The sequence below is a fragment of the Lissotriton vulgaris genome, chromosome 1_2 (assembly GCF_964263255.1).
Source record: "Lissotriton vulgaris chromosome 1_2, aLisVul1.2, whole genome shotgun sequence".
NCBI lineage: Eukaryota > Metazoa > Chordata > Amphibia > Caudata > Salamandridae > Lissotriton > Lissotriton vulgaris.
The window spans coordinates 229,698,869-229,716,654 of NC_141686.1; the positions used below are offsets into that span (position 1 = coordinate 229,698,869).

Below are 17,786 nucleotides of genomic sequence, written 5' to 3' on the forward strand. Positions count from 1 at the left end.
GATAGATCTGCTCCTTCCTGACTGGAAAGACCCAGTCAGTGAGTATGGCACTATACACCTCAGATGTCCACAACCTCATCTGCGGAGTTCTGCAAGGATTCCCCCTGAGCCCGACCCTATTCAATGCATACACTATCCCTACATGCAGCAGCATCCACTCTTGTGATATCAACGTCCTCTCCTACATTGATGACACGCAACTCATTCTCTCCCTCACAGACAAGACACCCATTACCCACTCGAGTTTAATGCCTGCATGACTGAAATTGCCTACTGGGTGAAGGCCAACTGTCCAAATCTGAACAATGACAAGTCCGAAATTGTGATATTTGGGAAGAGCTCATCACTGAGGGACTCAACAGAGCTAGGTCTTATACCTATGCCAAGAACTTCCCAATCATCATCAATAACAAACTCCACATGACCGCCCAAGTCAATGCCATCACCACTTCATGCTTCCATACCTTGAAGATGCTGAGGAAGATTAAAAAATTACTCATAATTAAGTTAGAGCGGAGCCGACGTTGTGCCTCTATGCGGAGTTCCAGAGTTGGTAAAAGCCTCAGTGGAACTCCGCTCCCTCCCCCTCCCTATTTAATTATAATTTAAAAAAACACTTACCTGCTGTGGCAGCCTCCTCCTCGCCATGGTCACTCTCCTTCCTCGTCCTCACTGTCGTTCTCCATTGGAAAACCCTACATTGTACGTCTTGCACATGCGCATGTGCAAGACGTACATTGTAGGTGTTTCCAATGGAGAACAGCAGCAAGGACGAGGAAGGAGAGCGGCCATGGCGAGGAGGAAGAAGTCACAGCAGGTAAGTGCCTTTTTACACAAAATATATAATTAATTTGGGAGGGTGCCGAAGTCAGCTAACTCTGCTCCGCCACGGAGTCAGAGTTTTGCCTAAACTCTGCGTTCGACATAAACTCCACTGGCAGAGCGGAGTTACCCGCTAGGGGTTACTCATAATGAGCACCTGGAAAACTGTCACACACACCCTGGTCACAAGCAAGCTTTACTATTGGAACACCCTCTATGCAAGGATCAATAGAACACTCAATAGAAGGCTGAAGACCATTCAAAACTCAGCAGCCAAATCACTCTCAACCTCAAACACTGCACTCACATCACACAACCCCTGAAGGAGCTCCACTGGCTCGCCATTCCCTAATGAGCATAATTCAAATCTCTCACCTACACTATCAAGGCACAACCTAACACTGGCCAGCATATCTCAACAATGGCATCTGCTTTCACAAACCTTCCAGACACCTCTGCTCTTCCAGACTCAAACTTGAACAAATCCCGGAAATAAGGAAAGCCAGATCCAGCGGCTAAAACTTCTCGTACAGCATGGAACGACCTGCCACTACATATAAGAGTCTCCTCTTCACTACTTCAATTCTACAATCAGCTGAATACATGGTCCCAGTAGGCCCTAAGTTAAAATAACATAACATTACATAGCAAAGCAGAACATAACGGTTCAAGTCTTAAAGAAAAATGCAAGTTGTCTCCACACATGCATGTGCAAGGACAGTGGCCATCTTGGAATACTTTTAATGCCCAAAGAAAAACGAATGACTATCTGATGGCCACTGCAATGTGTGTGCATGCACAGTGGCTAGGTGGGAAAAACAAACAGTAGCAAAGCCAATAGTTCTCAAGGCCGATCTATGGGGTTCCAATTTGGGTATATGATACACACTTGGTTTGTTCTTATTTTTCAAACCATGTTTAGCATCTCAATACTTTTTAATTGACATTTTTAAAGAACACTGGCAAGAGCACAGACCTACGATAAAAATATATACCTCTGTTTGTAAAAAACATTCTATCCTCGGTATGACATTTACATTTATAAACACATTAGAAAGCAAGATTATAGATAGAGCTAATGTTATGAAAGACAATGAGTACTTTAAAGAAACTGTAAAATCAGTGGAAGGATGAGGCACAGATTAAAAGCAGAATTAAATCACAAATACACACTTTTATTCTTTCAGTTATCCTGGAGTGTTTCTATGAATAAAGGTGTTTGTAAATCTTCCCCTCTTGCACATACCAGGTGTGTTGGGCAGCTCTCCAGAGTAAATAACCTAATGGTCCATTTTTCAAAAGGCATCTTTCTCTGCTCACCATCTCACAGTTGATCACAAGAGTTCTGTAAGAATTAAAATTGAAATGTTGGGCTCCATTAAGGAATATAACCTTTACCCTGTTACTGATGACTCAATCAGAGGAAGGATCGAAGCTAGGTGCACTAGACACACAGAAATGCAGGAGTAACAGCAGGGAACTAGGAATAAAACTGGGAGAACACTGTGTGGAGAAATCTCTTCTTCTTTAAAATAATAAATCCTGCTTTTTAATCCCATGACAGTTAAGGTCAGGCCACTCAACCTCATCCTGAGAGGGGATGCAGAAACCTGGCAGCAAGATTCTGAGTGGATGGGACGTCCCGGCAACTGAACACTAAGCATCTGCCAGGGTCCTGTGAAGGGATCTTTAGCCACCTTGTTCTGGGATCATTGTCTGATGCTCTGGGCAGTGTTGGGCTGTGTGTTTCACATGATGGAACATGGCTGCATCAGACAACACATCGGCAATGCTCGCTTTCCATTCTCACCAAATAATGGCTGAAAGGGAACAAAAAATTGATAACCCTTGTTAAATGGCTAGTGGCCACCGCTGACCACAGATGAAAGAGCATCCACGATGTAGCTGCTTGTCACTCCAATATTTAGCAAACATCTGACTACCGGAAGAAGGGAGATCTGAGCGGATTCTGAACCCCTGGGTGGAATGCCTCACTCAGTTTGCTTCGGTGATGTTCCACCCTTTAAGGGAGCTGCAGACAGACCGCAGTCCTGCTGTCCTCACACTTCTTGTCACCATCACCACAGTTCTTGTGTCTTTAAAAGATGTGCACCCAATCCTATATGGCAGCGGGAAGGATCTCACAGTTGGTCCCAAGCAGGCTGCCACTGGTGACTGTAGTTCCTGGAGGACAATGTCCCTGGAGAAGGGCTTCCAAATACCACGTTTATGTATTACTCCATTGTCGCTTTGCAGAATGAAACTCTATAGCATGCTGACTCCTCAGGTCAAGTCAGTAAGCCAAGGGGAAAGTTAACATTGTGTAGTTGTCCAGCCGTTGATGGGTACAAACAGGAACCAATAAGATCCCCAGCCCGACCTTTTCCAGAAGGCGCGGATGTCATGAGGCCAATTGGGTTAAACTAAAAACTGCCCAATGAGGTTGGCGAGTCCCAGGAGTATGAGGAAGACATGAAAGATGGTGGTGAGTACCGTCCGCTTTCCTTTGCGCTGCAGGTCAATCAGGTGAATCAGGAAGGGGAAGATGAAGATGAAGACCAAGCCACATACAGCGCCAGAGTACCTGCAAGTGGAAAGCACAGGGTTAGTCGTGCCTTGCCTCTGATTGTATTTCATGTGGATCCACATTTACAAACCTCTTGTGTCATCTGTGTCAGTCAGGCAAGTCACTTCAAAATCCTTGAGTCATATTTTTTATGTGGTGTGGTATTCCTTTTACCTGACCTATCAGGTCTTATGCAATGCAAGCTTGCGTCCTTTTGCTTACAAAATGTTTTTTATGTATGCAGAGTGGGTGCTCTCATACAAAATCATCACAATTCCAAATCAATGGTATCATTGTATGTCATACAGACTCCTACAGTGTAACCTAAGGTCAGATTCCACCAGAAACCTATGCATGGTCCTAGGAGGCCCAAAAAATGTCACAATTTCCTCAGAGGCATATTTATGACTTTTTGTGGCGCAGGGCAGCGTAGCAAGTCAGCTTGCTGCACTGCCCTGCATCACATAGAAAGGGCAGGAATGTATTGAATGTATCCAATATAACACATTACTGTGTGCTTCCCTGCGCTGGTTCCATTTTGGCAGCCTAGCGCCACTGAAGGAACCCCTCCACAAAAACAATCCTGAGAGGTGTTTTCTTCTTTCTATGTCTGCTGCAGGATGCAGCACACATAGACAGAAGAGAGGTATAACTTTTTGCACATTCACAGGTTTACAAGGTCTTGTACACATGAAATGTGTCAAAAACCATGTGAGTTGCGTGGAAAGACGCATGCTACACCCATTGAATGCCTACCCAGGGTAGAGTAATGCAGTGGAGCGATTAGTGCTGTGTTGCATTACTTCAGATTTTTGGAGGCACTCAAAGTCAGGCAAAGTGGCTTTGCATGGCTTAAAAAATCTGACTTAAGGTTCTTGAACCACGTTGCACGGTGCAAGAGCAACGCAAACTAGATCATAAATATGGCCCTCAGTATATATAGAAGTGCCACACACTTCCTCACAAAATCATTTTAAGCCACCAAGTGATTTTTTTTACGGGTTGGTGAGCTTCTGAGACACTGCAATCTACAAAGAAGGAGAGGATTTATCGACAGAAGATCAGCTTTATTAATCTGAGAGAGAGGGATGTTCATTGACTGAAAATAGAAAACATCTTTGCTTTACGGAAAATTGGACTAATGTTACAATTCAAGACTTGTTGCTCACATGCAGCATTCCACCACACGTGAAGCTGATGTCAGTACTGCATTTGTTGGCATTTGGATCCAGCCAAAGCACTTGTGCCAGGATGGCTGGAATTTTACAGAGTGCTTTCTCTTCATTTTTACCTACTGTACGAGTTGCCATCATCATCTTTCTCTCTCAGAATCTGCATTTTCTGAATACTTTGGAAGATCAAATTAAGATCAAGTGAGGATTTTACCAAAATTTCAGTTTCTATGTGTGTTGCGAGCAATAGTCTGGAAGCCAGATTTACCAAAGTGTTGCATTGCCCTTGTATCACTCAAGGAAGCGCAAGGGCAATGCAACATTAAACCTAGGTTTACAAGACATGCAAGGCCACCTAGCATGGCCTTGTGGTACTTGCTAAATTTGGAAGTTGCTGCCTCTTATTATTCTGTCCCAGGGAGGCATTCCATGGTTGAAGCATGGGTGTTCCTTTGTATCCACCCATGGATTTTGTTGCATTCCCAGATTTACTATTATTGGTAGACTTTGGAATGTGTCAAAATGCTATGCCTCCCCAAGGGAGGTGTGGCAAGGAGAAATATCCTTGCATTCTGCAGGACACATAGAAGGAGGAAAAAGCCTCAGAGGATTGTTTTTGTGCAGGAAAGTGTCCCTTCCTTCACAAAAGCAATCCTGCCTACAATACAGACACTCATGCTCCATGGTGCAAAGGTGCCAGCGTTGGTGGCATTAGGCAGCAGTTCATTCGCAGTGCAGGCAGAAAGCAGAAATGGGCCACATAATATTAAATAAGGAGCATTCCTGCCCTCTCCCTTTCACACAGTACAGCTAGGTGGCTTTCTGCATTGTGTTGCATGAATATTTGATAAATCTGCCCCTGCCTTTGTAGCCAATTGTCCCCAGCACCTGCAACCAGCACACATGTATAGGAACAGGAAACACAAGTATTCTATAAATAAGCAAGCTATTGCGGATTGCCAGTACTATTTCACTAATATAGTTGCCAAATATCCTGGAAGTGCACATGAATCCTTCATCGTTTGGCACTCTACAATAAAGCATCAACCCCCAGACTGTGTATGACAATTCCTTCTTAGTTGGTATGATTATAGTTTTTAAAGGGTTTTCAAAAAAAATATTTCTATTATGTCTAACTAAAACATTTATTAGCAACAAATAGTACAATGTTGCTAATATTGTAGTTTTTGTATTTATTGAATGTGTACCTTTTACAAAATTATACAAGCATGCACGTGCACACCCACACCCACACCCGCACGTACACATGAACACAAACACACACACACACACACACATATACATATATGTAAAGTAGTCAGTTGCCATTGTATAGGTATAGTTAGCACCGGATTTTCATAGGAAGTTGATTTTTTAGCTTGCTAATAACGTTGGTGCCTTTTGACAAGTTTGATGAATATTCACAAAATGGTTGACAAAAAAGGTTAAAAAACATTTCCACTTTGATTTGGGGTTGCCAAACACAAAGCAAATCTTTAGTAAATTTAGGTCTGTCTTAAGTCTGTCTTAAGTTTGTCTTAAGACAAACTTAAGACAAAATCCTAACTTCTGTGAATACCAAAAATAGTAAGTTAATTCTGTGAATGCCAAAAGTAGTAAGTGCATTCTGTGAATACCAAAATAGTAGTAAGTTTAGGATTGAGTCTTAAGTTCATTCTGTGAATAAGGTCCTGTATATTTTTTCATTTGCAGGATATGATAGGATGGAAAGGAACATGTAGAACTGATTCAAACCTCTATCTTTAAATTCAGGTAGAGTAATAAATAATAGGTCCCAGCCTGGGTGACAGATATCCAAAGGAAAAAAGTTGACCAGAGTAGAAGAGGAACTAAAGAGTCTTTCTGGGAAATAGTCATTAATTTACTGCCCTTGCTCCCTTCTCCTCATTAGACTTGAGAATATGTTTCATCCATCAGGAGCTTTGTGAGATGCATAAATCTAAGGGGCACACATATTGCCAAAATCCATATCCTTTAGTTCTAGGTCACCATCAGTGCCAAGTGGCTCTCTCCCACAAGGAGAGGATCCTTGCACAAAGCACATGCTTCATTGGTTACACTCACCTGATGATGCTTCCAATGTCGGGGTAGAACTTTGCTATCAGTGAACCAAGAACCACCAGGAAAATATTAAGGGCTGACACATGGAAAAAACTAAAAACAAACAAGAAGATACATCCATATAAGTTTCATATAATTTGCATTTGCATATATTTGCATTTATTAATTCACAGTATTTATTTCCCAACCAAGAAGGGCTGTGTTGTGTGCAAGCACTAGGAATTTCTAGTGCCTAGAATTCTCTGTTGCACAATTCTAGGGTTTCTTGCATGTATATGCTTTAGACTTATTGTCTATGCCTACTTATAAGAGAACCATAAAGATATGCACTACTTTGTTGCTTACCATGGGGATCCTTTACAACCTTGGGGTACTTGCACACTCTTGTGATTTCATTCATGAACTGACTTCTGGATTTCAAACAGCCCTGGAAAGCTAGGGCTTTGTTAACTAAAGTTTTATACAGGTGCTCGCATGACACGTTACAATGCAAAACTTGAAAGAGATTTATCATTCATTTTAACAACTTTAAGGTAGCGCTTAATTTTTTAAAGTCATAACTGCCAAGGCCCTCGTCAGGGGGCCACTGCAGCTTTTATCACTCATTACCCCTGCCAGCACAGCCAATGTCATTACCAACACAACTCCTAACCATCACACTCCTACAAGAGTAACAATTGAGACTAGTACAGGCCCCCAAAGATATAAAAATGTCTTGGGTGGCAGGTATTAGTACTTTTCAATGTATATTGAATCAATAAACAATTGTGATCGTGCTCATCCCTAAATAAGACAAATGTTGCCACCCTGTTGAAGACTAAATCACAACTTAACATACTACTCCAGCAAAGGACCAATGAAACTGAATCAAAGGTACCAAACCAACGTATTTAAATTCTCAGTTTTATTTGCTAAATTCTTTACATTATTTTCGAATAATGCAGAAACTTTAACTGTTTCACTCAAATTTGAAGTTTAGAAAAAAAAACACTTATATATCTAGTCACCATAAAGACAGCACACTCACTTAGTCACTTCAACAAATCACTCCACACTCAATCATAACCCAATTAACAGTCCAGGCATACTACAAAAAGATACCAAAAAGGTTAGGCCACCATCATTTGTGTTTTTTGGAGGTGCAAAACCAAGGAGGGAGAATAGTGCTACTGGACACTGTGGTATGGCCCTGAACTTAAAGGACTAAAAGTTGAATGTAGAAGGTTTGAGCATCTCTGGAGAGTGGACTACAGTAGGAGTAGCAAAGATGCCTACAATAGGGCCTTGAATAATTATGAAGAGGCCATTCTGGCTACCAAGAGAGCGTATTTTACCTCTAAAATCCAGGAAGCTGGAAACTCTGAAAGAGAGTTGTTTAAATCTGTGTCTTTTTTAGCTAAACCCCAGCAGGGCAGCTTGTTTAAACCCGACCAGGTTTTCTGTAATAAGCTAGCGGTTTTCTTCCAGAACAAAGTGCAAACAATATATGATGACCTGGCTAACTCATCAAACTCTTTGTTAGGTATACATCAACACCCCCAGGCGGAGGAGACAGTGCCATGCAAATTGACATGTTTTGACCTCCTATCGGAAGAGGTGGTAATATACATCTTAAAATCTATTAAATCTGGCTCATCCTGTGACCCCTCTCCCACGGCCTTCATGCACCTGGCGGCAGAGAGGATTAGTCAAACCTTACCTCTTTGATTAATTAAGTCCTGGTATCTGAGACTTACCCTGCAGCTTGGAAGACAGCTAGTATCAGGCCGATTCTGAAGAAAGCCACATTGGACCCAACTGATTTTAAAAACTATCTGCCAATATTGGATCTGCCATTAGTAGCCAAGGTCCTTGAAAAATCGATTAATAAAACATTAACTGAGTACCTGGATAGTAACAGTCTATTGGATCCATTCCAGCACAGCCTTCGTCCAAGACACGTCACGGAATCTGCCCTGATCACCACAGCTGAAGGGATCCGAACAGTAGTGGATGGGAGGGGGAGGGCAATCCTTGTTCTCCTATATTTATCGGCTGCATTCGACACCGTGAATCACACTGTGTTGGTGCGGCGACTACAGGAGATAGGAATCTCCTCCTCTCCTCGTTTCTAGACAACAGGAAACAAAGTCTGAACTGGGAAGGTCTACAATCGGACAGCTTTAATCTGCCTAGTTCAGTTCCACAAGGTTCAGCTCTGTCCCCAACACCGTTTAATGTTTATGTGAAGTCGCTGGCCAGGCTTGTGAGAAAACACGGCTTTACCCTCGTATCGTACACAGACGAATCACATCTGGTGATATCTGTCTCAGACATGCCGGAGTTAACTGTGGCAATTTTCCTTGTCTGTCTGAAGGATGTTATGGAGTGGATGAGTCTGAGATTCCTGAAAATTCATATGGAGAAAACAGAAGTGATTGAATTTGGGAATGGATCACCAATCTGGAGCAACCTGTGGTAGCCGCAGGAGGTGTGGTATGTCTTTTACCAGTAAAGAAGGTGAGGAATCTTGGGGTCATTATCGACAACAAATTGAACATGTCAGCTCAAGTGAATAGCCCAACATCGGCTAGCTTATTCTTATTTAAGACCCTGCGCAAAATCTTCCCTTTAATTCCCCTGGCACTTCAGAAGACGGTAATGGCCACCCTTTTCATGTCCAGATTGGATTATTGCAATGCGATGTTCTTGGGCATCGATAAGCATCAGATTAGCAAACTTCAATCACTGCAGAATGCTGTGGTACGAGTGATTCTAAAGCTTCGAAGGGCCACCCCACACCTCAGGGTGGAAGGGCACTCCACTGGCTCTCCGTCCAGCATAGAATTGAGTTTAAGGCACTCTGCCTGGTGCATAAGGCGCGATCAGGTGGTGGCTCTATTGACAGTTAGGATAGGTTCAGGCTCTATACCCCCTCTTGAGACCTACGGTCGGCCAATCTTGGCCTGATCTGTATCCCAAGGTATAGACCAGACTGGGGGCCGCTCACTTTCTAGTTGTGCGGCCCAATTGTGGAACAAACTGCCGGTGGCCTTGGGACTTCAGCCAAAGCTCTCATCTTTCAGGAAAATCCTGAAATCCCGGCTGTTTAATTCCGAGCAGCTATCAGTTTATCACTCCGCTCTGCTTACATACATCAGCGCCAAGACGCCTCAGCATTAGATCGCTTAACAAGCATTTTATAACATAACATAACATAACATAACATAACATAAGCCAAACAACGGCAACAATACGCTACAGTCTTAGGAAGATAGACATACTAATCCCAATAATAGCTTCCACAGTGAACAACAAATTATTTACAGTGCATCAACACACAACTTATTTTCAACATGTTCGTTTGACATAGAACAACGCTAGGTCGACGTGTTTCGAACACGAAAGAGAGAAACACATTGGGCCCGATTCGCAGAATGAACTTAAGACTCAATCCTAAACTTACTACTATTTTGGTATTCACAGAATGCACTTACTACTTTTGGCATTCACAGATTGAATTTACTACTTTTGGTATTCACAGAAGTTAGGATTTTGTCTTAAGTCTGTCTTAAGACAGACTTAAGACAGACTTAAGACAAAATCCTAACTTCTGTGAATACCAAAAGTAGTAAGATCATTCAGTGAATGCCAAAAGTAGCAAGTGCATTCTTTGAATATCAACATAGTAGTAAGTTTAGGAGTTAGTCTTAAGTTCATTCTGTGCATCGGGCCAATTGTCTTACTAGTCAAGCCAAATGATGTAAGCCAACAGCATCAATACAACACAAACACAGGTGCTAAACTGGCTTACCTTAGTCAGAAGTCAAAGAGCCTACTGTGCACTGCAGATAATCAAGAAACCAGTGTGTCTGTAAATGAAAAAATAAATAAAAGCTAGCATAAACTTAACAGAACTAGCATCATCAATCAAGGAGCTAGATAGCCACATCTGTTGCTGTCTAAATGGACTCACAATGTGGTGTCCCAGTGAGCAGCTTCCAAATACGCTCTATACGCATGTCCTCAAGTTCCTTTGTTGAAGACAAAAAATGTTTCATTCTCAACCCTCCTGTTCATGAGCAATACTAGAGGAATAAGAGGGGCTGTACACGTATTTAGAAACCCCTAGTCAGGGATCAAAGAAGAACTATTGCAAAAATCACGCACAGTAACCTACCAGAACATTTGTGTCAGGAGGAACTTTATAAACGTTGAACTATATTATTATTCCTACCAACGCATGTCAGAGAAATGAAGCCCCATGACTGCAAAGGCAAAATGAAATTGACAAAATCACTGTGGTTCAGTGTAGCAGTACAACATAGCAATAGCTAAACAATCTTACACACGCTTATAGAAACCTCCGCTCACCGCGCCATACCTGCAAACTTAGACGCTCATCGGCCGTTGTTGGCTTACCTCATTTGTCTTGACTAGTAAGAGAATGTGTTTCTCTCTTTCTTTAGATTTTTTGGTCCTGAAGAGAACCCTGCTAATAATTGGGTTTGAAACGCGCCGACCTAGTGCTGTTCTATGTCAAACAAACATGTTGAAAATAAGTTGTGTGTTGGTGGACTGTAAATAATTTGTTGTTCACTGTTGAAGCTATTATTGGGATTAGTTTGTGTGCCTTCCTAAGACTGTAGCGTATTGTTGCTGTTGTTTGGCTTATAGCGCTGTTCTCCCTCCTTGGTTTCGCCCCTACAAAAAAACGAACAATGGTGGCCTAACCTGTTGGGTATCTTTTTGTAGTATGCCTGGACTGCTGATTGGGGTATGAATAAGTGTGGAGGGATTTGGTGAAGTGACTGAGTGACTGTGGTGTCTGTAGAAAAGTGGGTTTCTAAACTTCAAATTTGAGTGAAACAGTTAAAGTTTATGCATTATTCGAAAATAATGTCAAGAATTTTGCAAATACAATTGAGAATTCAAATACGTTGGTTTGGTACCTTTGATTAAGTTATATCCGTCCTTTGCTGGAGTAGTATGTAAAGTTGTGATCAGTATAGGCTTTTTGGTTTGGTTTTGGTTACATTGGCTCAGCCTTACTGAGTAGAGTCAAAACTAGGCCGGGGCATAATTTGCATAGCAGCACTACACGTAGCTTCACATGCGTAGTGTAGCTGATGACACTGTGCACTTGTCTGCACTGTGAAAAAATGACAAAATAATTGCAAATGGTATCCTGAACAGTGCCAGTTATGATAAAAATAAGTACTTCTGCTAAAGTGCATATAGTACTTTCACAAAAGTGAAACTTAAAAATTAGCAAGCAGTGAGAGAGGTGATGATTTTGGGATCCTCCATAACCTAGGGGGAGTACCAAACAGATGCCTTGAAAACAACAAAGCACGTCTTATTGAACGATGTGGTGGTGGTCCCATCCTCCTAGGACCACCCCAAGCAGAGTTATTGGCAAAGAAACATTCCCAACCAAAGGCCCTGCAAAACATTATGGTATGCGATTAGCAGTGGGCAGTGAATATTGTATAGTATCCAAAATCAAAATAATTCTACAAAGAGCTGCAGTTCAACTAGTGGTTACTAGATGTCCTTCACAAGTCAAATGCAAATGCTTGATGAAAGGATTTCAATAGTTTTGCATTTGACTCGTGAGGGACATCTAGTAACTACCAGTGGAACTGCAGCTGCATGTAAGAATAATTTCAATGTTTTGCATTTGACTCGTGAGGGACATCTAGTAACGACTAGGTGAACTGCAGCTCTTTGTAGAATTATTTTGATATTGGATACTATAATATTCACTGCCCACTGCTAATCTCGTCCCATAATGCTTTGCAGGGCCTTTGGTTGGGATTGTTTTTTTGCCAATAACTGTGTTTGGGGTGGTCCTAAGAGGATGGGACCACCACTGAAATTCAACAAAATGTGTTTTTTGTTTATGCTCTTTGTGTTCAAGGCATCTGCTTTTGAGGAGGACCCCAAAATCATCAGCTCTCTCATTGCCTAATGTTTTCATTGTAAAAGTTCACTTTTGTGAATTGGTATATGCTTTTAAGCATGTACAATTGCTGAGGGTATTGTTGATTTAGCTGCTATACTACTTGAAGTTTTTGCATGTTTCACTAGAATAGTATTATGTCCAGGGTTAGTCAAGACCAGTTGTTGTTCTCTTCTCTGTTCCTGTTGAAGACTGTCATTTGTGTGGTGTTGACAATTAGGTAACCAATGGCTCAAATTAAGCCCTGCCAAGCATGCACCAACGTTAGCTGGACAGAGGAGATCCACCCACCCGCACACGTCCGATCTCTGAGAATCCACAACGTGGACTTACAGGGATTCATATATAATCCAGAGGTCTCCCTGAAGATTTGCATAATACGTAGTTGAAGCAGCCCCGTTCTATTCACAGCTGTAAGAAAAAAAAGGACATTGTCCGCATACAAAGCGATTCTCTCCAAAAGTCCCTCCCCAATTCAAATCCCCGCACCGGTGCATCAATGAGAAAGTGGATTGATTGAGAAAGTGGACGAGATCGGCCGGCCACCCACACTGACGCCATCAAATCAGTATATAAGAGCACCAGATATGACAGGAAGCTTGGTCCAATGTTAAGTCGTCGCAGCAATGCGAACAAATATACCCAGCTCAGGGAGTCAAATGTGCTGTCTATGTCCGCCAACAAAAACGCTGTTGGCTCCCCCAACTGCCGGATAGCCGCCAACACCACCTCAGCCCGCCTGATATTATGTCTAGTCGCCCTCTGAGGCATAAACCTGGCCTAGTCCGGGTGGACGAGAGTAGTGATCTGCAGCAGAAGGTGATTGGCTAGTGCCTTGGCCAGAATTTTGGCCTCAACGTTTAAGAGCGAGATCGGGTGGTAGGAAGCATGTTGCTCCGGGGGCCTTCCCAGCTTTTGAAACACCACCTCCTCCACAATTGATCAATAATGCGGGGCCAGTTGCACAACATACTTTTTAAAAAATTCACTAGGGAACCCACTGGGCCCCGGTGCCTTTCCAGGATTCAGTTCCCCAAGGCCTGCACCCAGCTCTTCATCCATCAGCTGCAGCTCCAACTCCTCCCTTATCTCATCCGGGACAGTTTTAGACGGAGAGTAAGTTATGAATTTGTCAATTGTGGTGGCTGGTAAACATTCTTTGAGGGCATTCAAATCCGCATAGTATGCGGCAAAGCTTTCGGCAAGGGCCCGTGGATCAGTGGGCCCGATTCACAGAACTAACTTAACACCTTCCATGATGGGCCGATTTTGCTCGTGTGCTAGGCTTTTAAAGAATCAATGGCCTTATGACGGCCCCCAGCCGTCATGAGCACACAAGCACCGTAATGCATGACGGATGGGGGCTGTCATCAGCATAGAAGGGGTTAAGACAAAATCCTAAACCTACTACTTTTGGTATTCACAGAAGTTAGGATTTTGTCTTAAGTTTGTCTTAAGACAGACTTAAGACAGACTTAAGTTAGGATTATGTCTTAAATCTGTCCTAAGACAAACTTAAGACTAACTCCTAACTTCTGTGAATACCAAAAGTAGTAAGTTTAGGATTTTGTCTTAAGTTAGTTCTGTCAATCAGGCCCTGAAAGTTGTTCACCCTTCTGGCCCCGGACGCCCGGCAGGCTCTGAGAATGGGACGTCCCCTGACAGAGTCGGTGTAGCATCTTGCTAGACTTGTCCCCCCACTGATACACTCTGCTACGTGTCACCAACCAGGTTTGGCGGGCCTCATCCATCAATAGGGCGGCATACGTCTGCTGAGCCACCAATAACTGACTCAGAGCCTGGCCACCTTCCGCTTCCTGACTCATGCGCTCTAACGCCTCTATGCCTGCCTCCGCCTGGAGCAGTTTATCCCTGTGTGCTGCCGTGCACCAGGAAATGTCCACCCCCTCAGTGTGGGTTTTAGTGTCTTCCACAAGTTCTCAGCTCCAGGGACGGATCCCACATTGATCGTCAAATAGTGAGCTATGGCTTCACTCATGTGCTCCCTAAAGCTCTCATTTTGCAGATGCCACCCCGAAAGGCGCCATCTAAATGGCTGTTTTTGTCCTCCTATACGGAGCATTTGGGCTACCAGTCAGTGATCCGACAGACCCCGTGGGAGAATCTCCAAGGATACCACCATGCAAACCACCACCCATGGAACAAAGAGGTAATCACTTCTGGAGTATGAGTCATGAAATGTGGAAAGGTAGGTGAATTCCCAACTATCTCTGTGGAGGCGCCGCCATACATCCACCCAATCGAGCACCGTCACCAGGGAGAGCAATCTCGTGGGACGACCACCTCCTGACCCTCCCTCAGCCCTCCATCGATCTCTAATTAGGTCCATAACATCATTCCAGTCTCCACCAAAAATGAGTAAGGCATCTGGAACGTGCGCCCAATGGGTCACTCATAAGCCGCTCCACCAGGGTCCATTGCAATGGAGGGGGTATAGACACTACCCAACAGTAGCGGATCCTCCACAATCTTACCCTGAAGAAACAGTTAACGCCCTTGATTGTCGGTCCATTGTTTGATATGTGTATACAGGACTCTACGGTGTATCAGTATCGCCACTCCCGGGATCCCCTCGTAAAGCCAGCATGAAAGACCTGTTGCAACCCATACCGCTGTAGGCATAGGGCCTTTGTACCAATTAGGTGAGTTTCCTGTAACTTAAGAATATCCGCCCCTGCCCGTTTAGCCAGCTGAAGAATAGCCCCTGTTTGATCTTGTCCAAGGCACCACGCACATTTCAACTAACTATGTGGAGAATACCTGGGGTCGCCCGCTGCCTACTAGGTGTCCTAGCCATCTGGGACTGTGTCCATCTCTACTGAAAAGAAGAGAACATTTCGGTCGATTTACAAAAGGGGGTGGTGATGAACAGAGTGTCTGAATTGAGCAGACCACTCTTACCCAGTCCAAAGATCAGGGCTTGATCCATCACCGTTATTTATCTCACTGCCCCATCCCAGCTCAGAACCTGGCTATATGCAAATCAGTCTGTCCCTGGCCCAGTGCATCATGGGAACAGGGCAGACTAAACTACCAAGCCAATTCTTTACCAGAAAGGAGACAAGCTACCGGGGACCGGTTTCTGGCATTTCAGCCGTCTTCGGCCCGGCTTGCTTGAATCCTGATGGAGCAGTGAGAAAGGGACTCATGTCTGAGTATACCCTGCCACACCTATAGTGGCCAAAATCGATTTACAAAAGGGGGTGGTGAATCGTTTTGTCCACCATAAGCGTGGAAGGGTATACTCAGATGTGAGTCCCTTGCTCATTGCACCATCAGGATTCAAGCAAGCCGGGCCGAAGACGGCTGTAATGCCAGAAACCGGTCCCCGGAAGCTTGTTTCCTTCCCAGTATAAGAATTGGCTTGGTAGTTTGGTCTGCCCTGTTCCCATGATGCACTGGGCCAGGGACAGACTAATTTGCAGGTAGCCAGGTTCTGAGCTGGGATGGTGCAGTGAGCTAAAAAACGGTGATGGATCAAGCCCTGATCTGTTGACTGGGTATGAGTGTTCTGTTTAATTCAGATACTCTGTCCATCACCACCCCCTTTTCTGAATCGTTTTGTCCACCATAAGCGTGGAAGGGTATACTCAGATGTGAGTCCCTTGCTCATTGCACCATCAGGATTCAAGCAAGCCGGGCCGAAGACGGCTGTAACGCCAGAAACTGGTCCCCGGAAGCTTGTTTCCTTCCCAGTATAAGAATTGGCTTGGTAGTTTGGTCTGCCCTGTTCCCATGATGCACTGGGCCAGGGACAGACTAATTTGCATGTAGCCAGGTTCTGAGCTGGGATGGTGCAGTGAGCTAAAAAACGGTGATGGATCAAGCCCTGATCTGTTGACTGGGTATGAGTGTTCTGTTTAATTCAAATACTCTGTCCATCACCACCCCCTTTTCTGAACATTTCGGTACATGCATGAGAGGAAACAGACCATCAGGAAATGTGCGACCAGCAACCATAAACAAACCCCACACCACATACCTCAAAAACTCTGAAGCATCTGTCGCAGTGGGGCCGACCCCGGACCTCCAACGGGAGGACGAGAGCCACCCCATCCAATGGATCCTCAACTTACATCCAGGGCATGTCCCCGGCCAGGAAATGCCAGGCGGAGGTCAGGGCCGGACTGGGAACCAAAACCGGCCCTGGCAAAGTGCTTGTCCGGCCCCCCGGGGGGGTTGTGGATGCCACTGAGCTCTTTGCGGAGGCCGGTTTTTGGCGGATTTTGTTCCAGGGCCGATTTAGCAGCTATGCTGCAAAAAATGGCCTTGTACAAAAACGGCCCCCAGGGGCCCAAAACCGCCCCCCACACCCGTGCGGCGCAACGGGGGATTGCCCGGTGCCCACTATAGCCAGTGTGGCCCTGGCGGAGGTGCCGACCCTTATCAGAATCTCTCCGATCAACCAAGATTAATACAGATCCCCACAGTTCCTTGTGGACCCATCTGTCAGTCAGCCAATGTCTGCCGCACGATGGCGGTACCCTTACGGGAGGAAGTGACACATGATTGGGAGCGGCACCAGGAAAGCGACTGCCGATTACCCTTTGGATGCCACCGAGGTCCCCTCCTGACTGCATCTCCGATGAGAAGTCTGATTCCCTTCCAGGCAGCGTGTGCGTCTGCACTCGTACTGTCTCATCAGTCCATTTGAAGACCTCTACTTGAGCGTGAAAGAAGTGTGTGTGGGAGCGATAAACAACTCGCAGTCGAGCAGTAAACAGGAGAGCGTATGGGAGCTTGAGGTCTCTCAGGCGGGCCTTTGCTGCCATGAACGATTGCCGCTGTTGCTGAACTAGCCACGTGCAGTCGGGAAATATGAGGATCCGCACATTGTCGTATAGCAGGGGCTCTTTGAGACGGGCCTGGTTTAGTATGAGTCGCGACCCAGGTAGTTCAATAACTTTACTATCACTGGTCTTGGGCGAGCTCCAGGTGGGGGTTTCTGCATTATTGCCCTGTGGGCCCGCTCCACCACAAAACAAGGAGACGAGGCATCCGGAGGGAGCCTACTTTCCAAACATTGCGTGAGGAAGCGTTCCATGTTACCTCGTTCACATCTCTCAGCAAACACCACAAAGCGCAAATTACTGCATCGGGCCCGCCCTTCGGCATCTTCCACACGCAGCGCAAGCCCCGTCTAGGCAGCCTCAATGACAGCCACCGTTTTCTTCAGTAT

At 44.6% G+C, this 17,786-nt stretch overlaps 1 protein-coding gene across 1 annotated transcript in view; it reads right to left on the reverse strand.

Moving 5' to 3' along the window:
• Positions 1–2,027: 2,027 nt before the first annotated feature.
• LOC147736399 (neutral amino acid transporter 9-like) overlaps positions 2,028–17,786 on the reverse strand; it is a 418,993-nt gene continuing 403,234 nt past the window's right edge. The window contains exons 10-11 of the mRNA XM_086953750.1: positions 6,646–6,735; positions 2,028–3,406 (exon numbers count right to left, since the gene is read on the reverse strand). Of these exons, the coding sequence (XP_086809876.1) occupies positions 3,241–3,406; positions 6,646–6,735 (256 nt within the window). The 3' untranslated portion in view covers positions 2,028–3,240. The remainder of the gene's footprint in view (positions 3,407–6,645; positions 6,736–17,786) is intronic.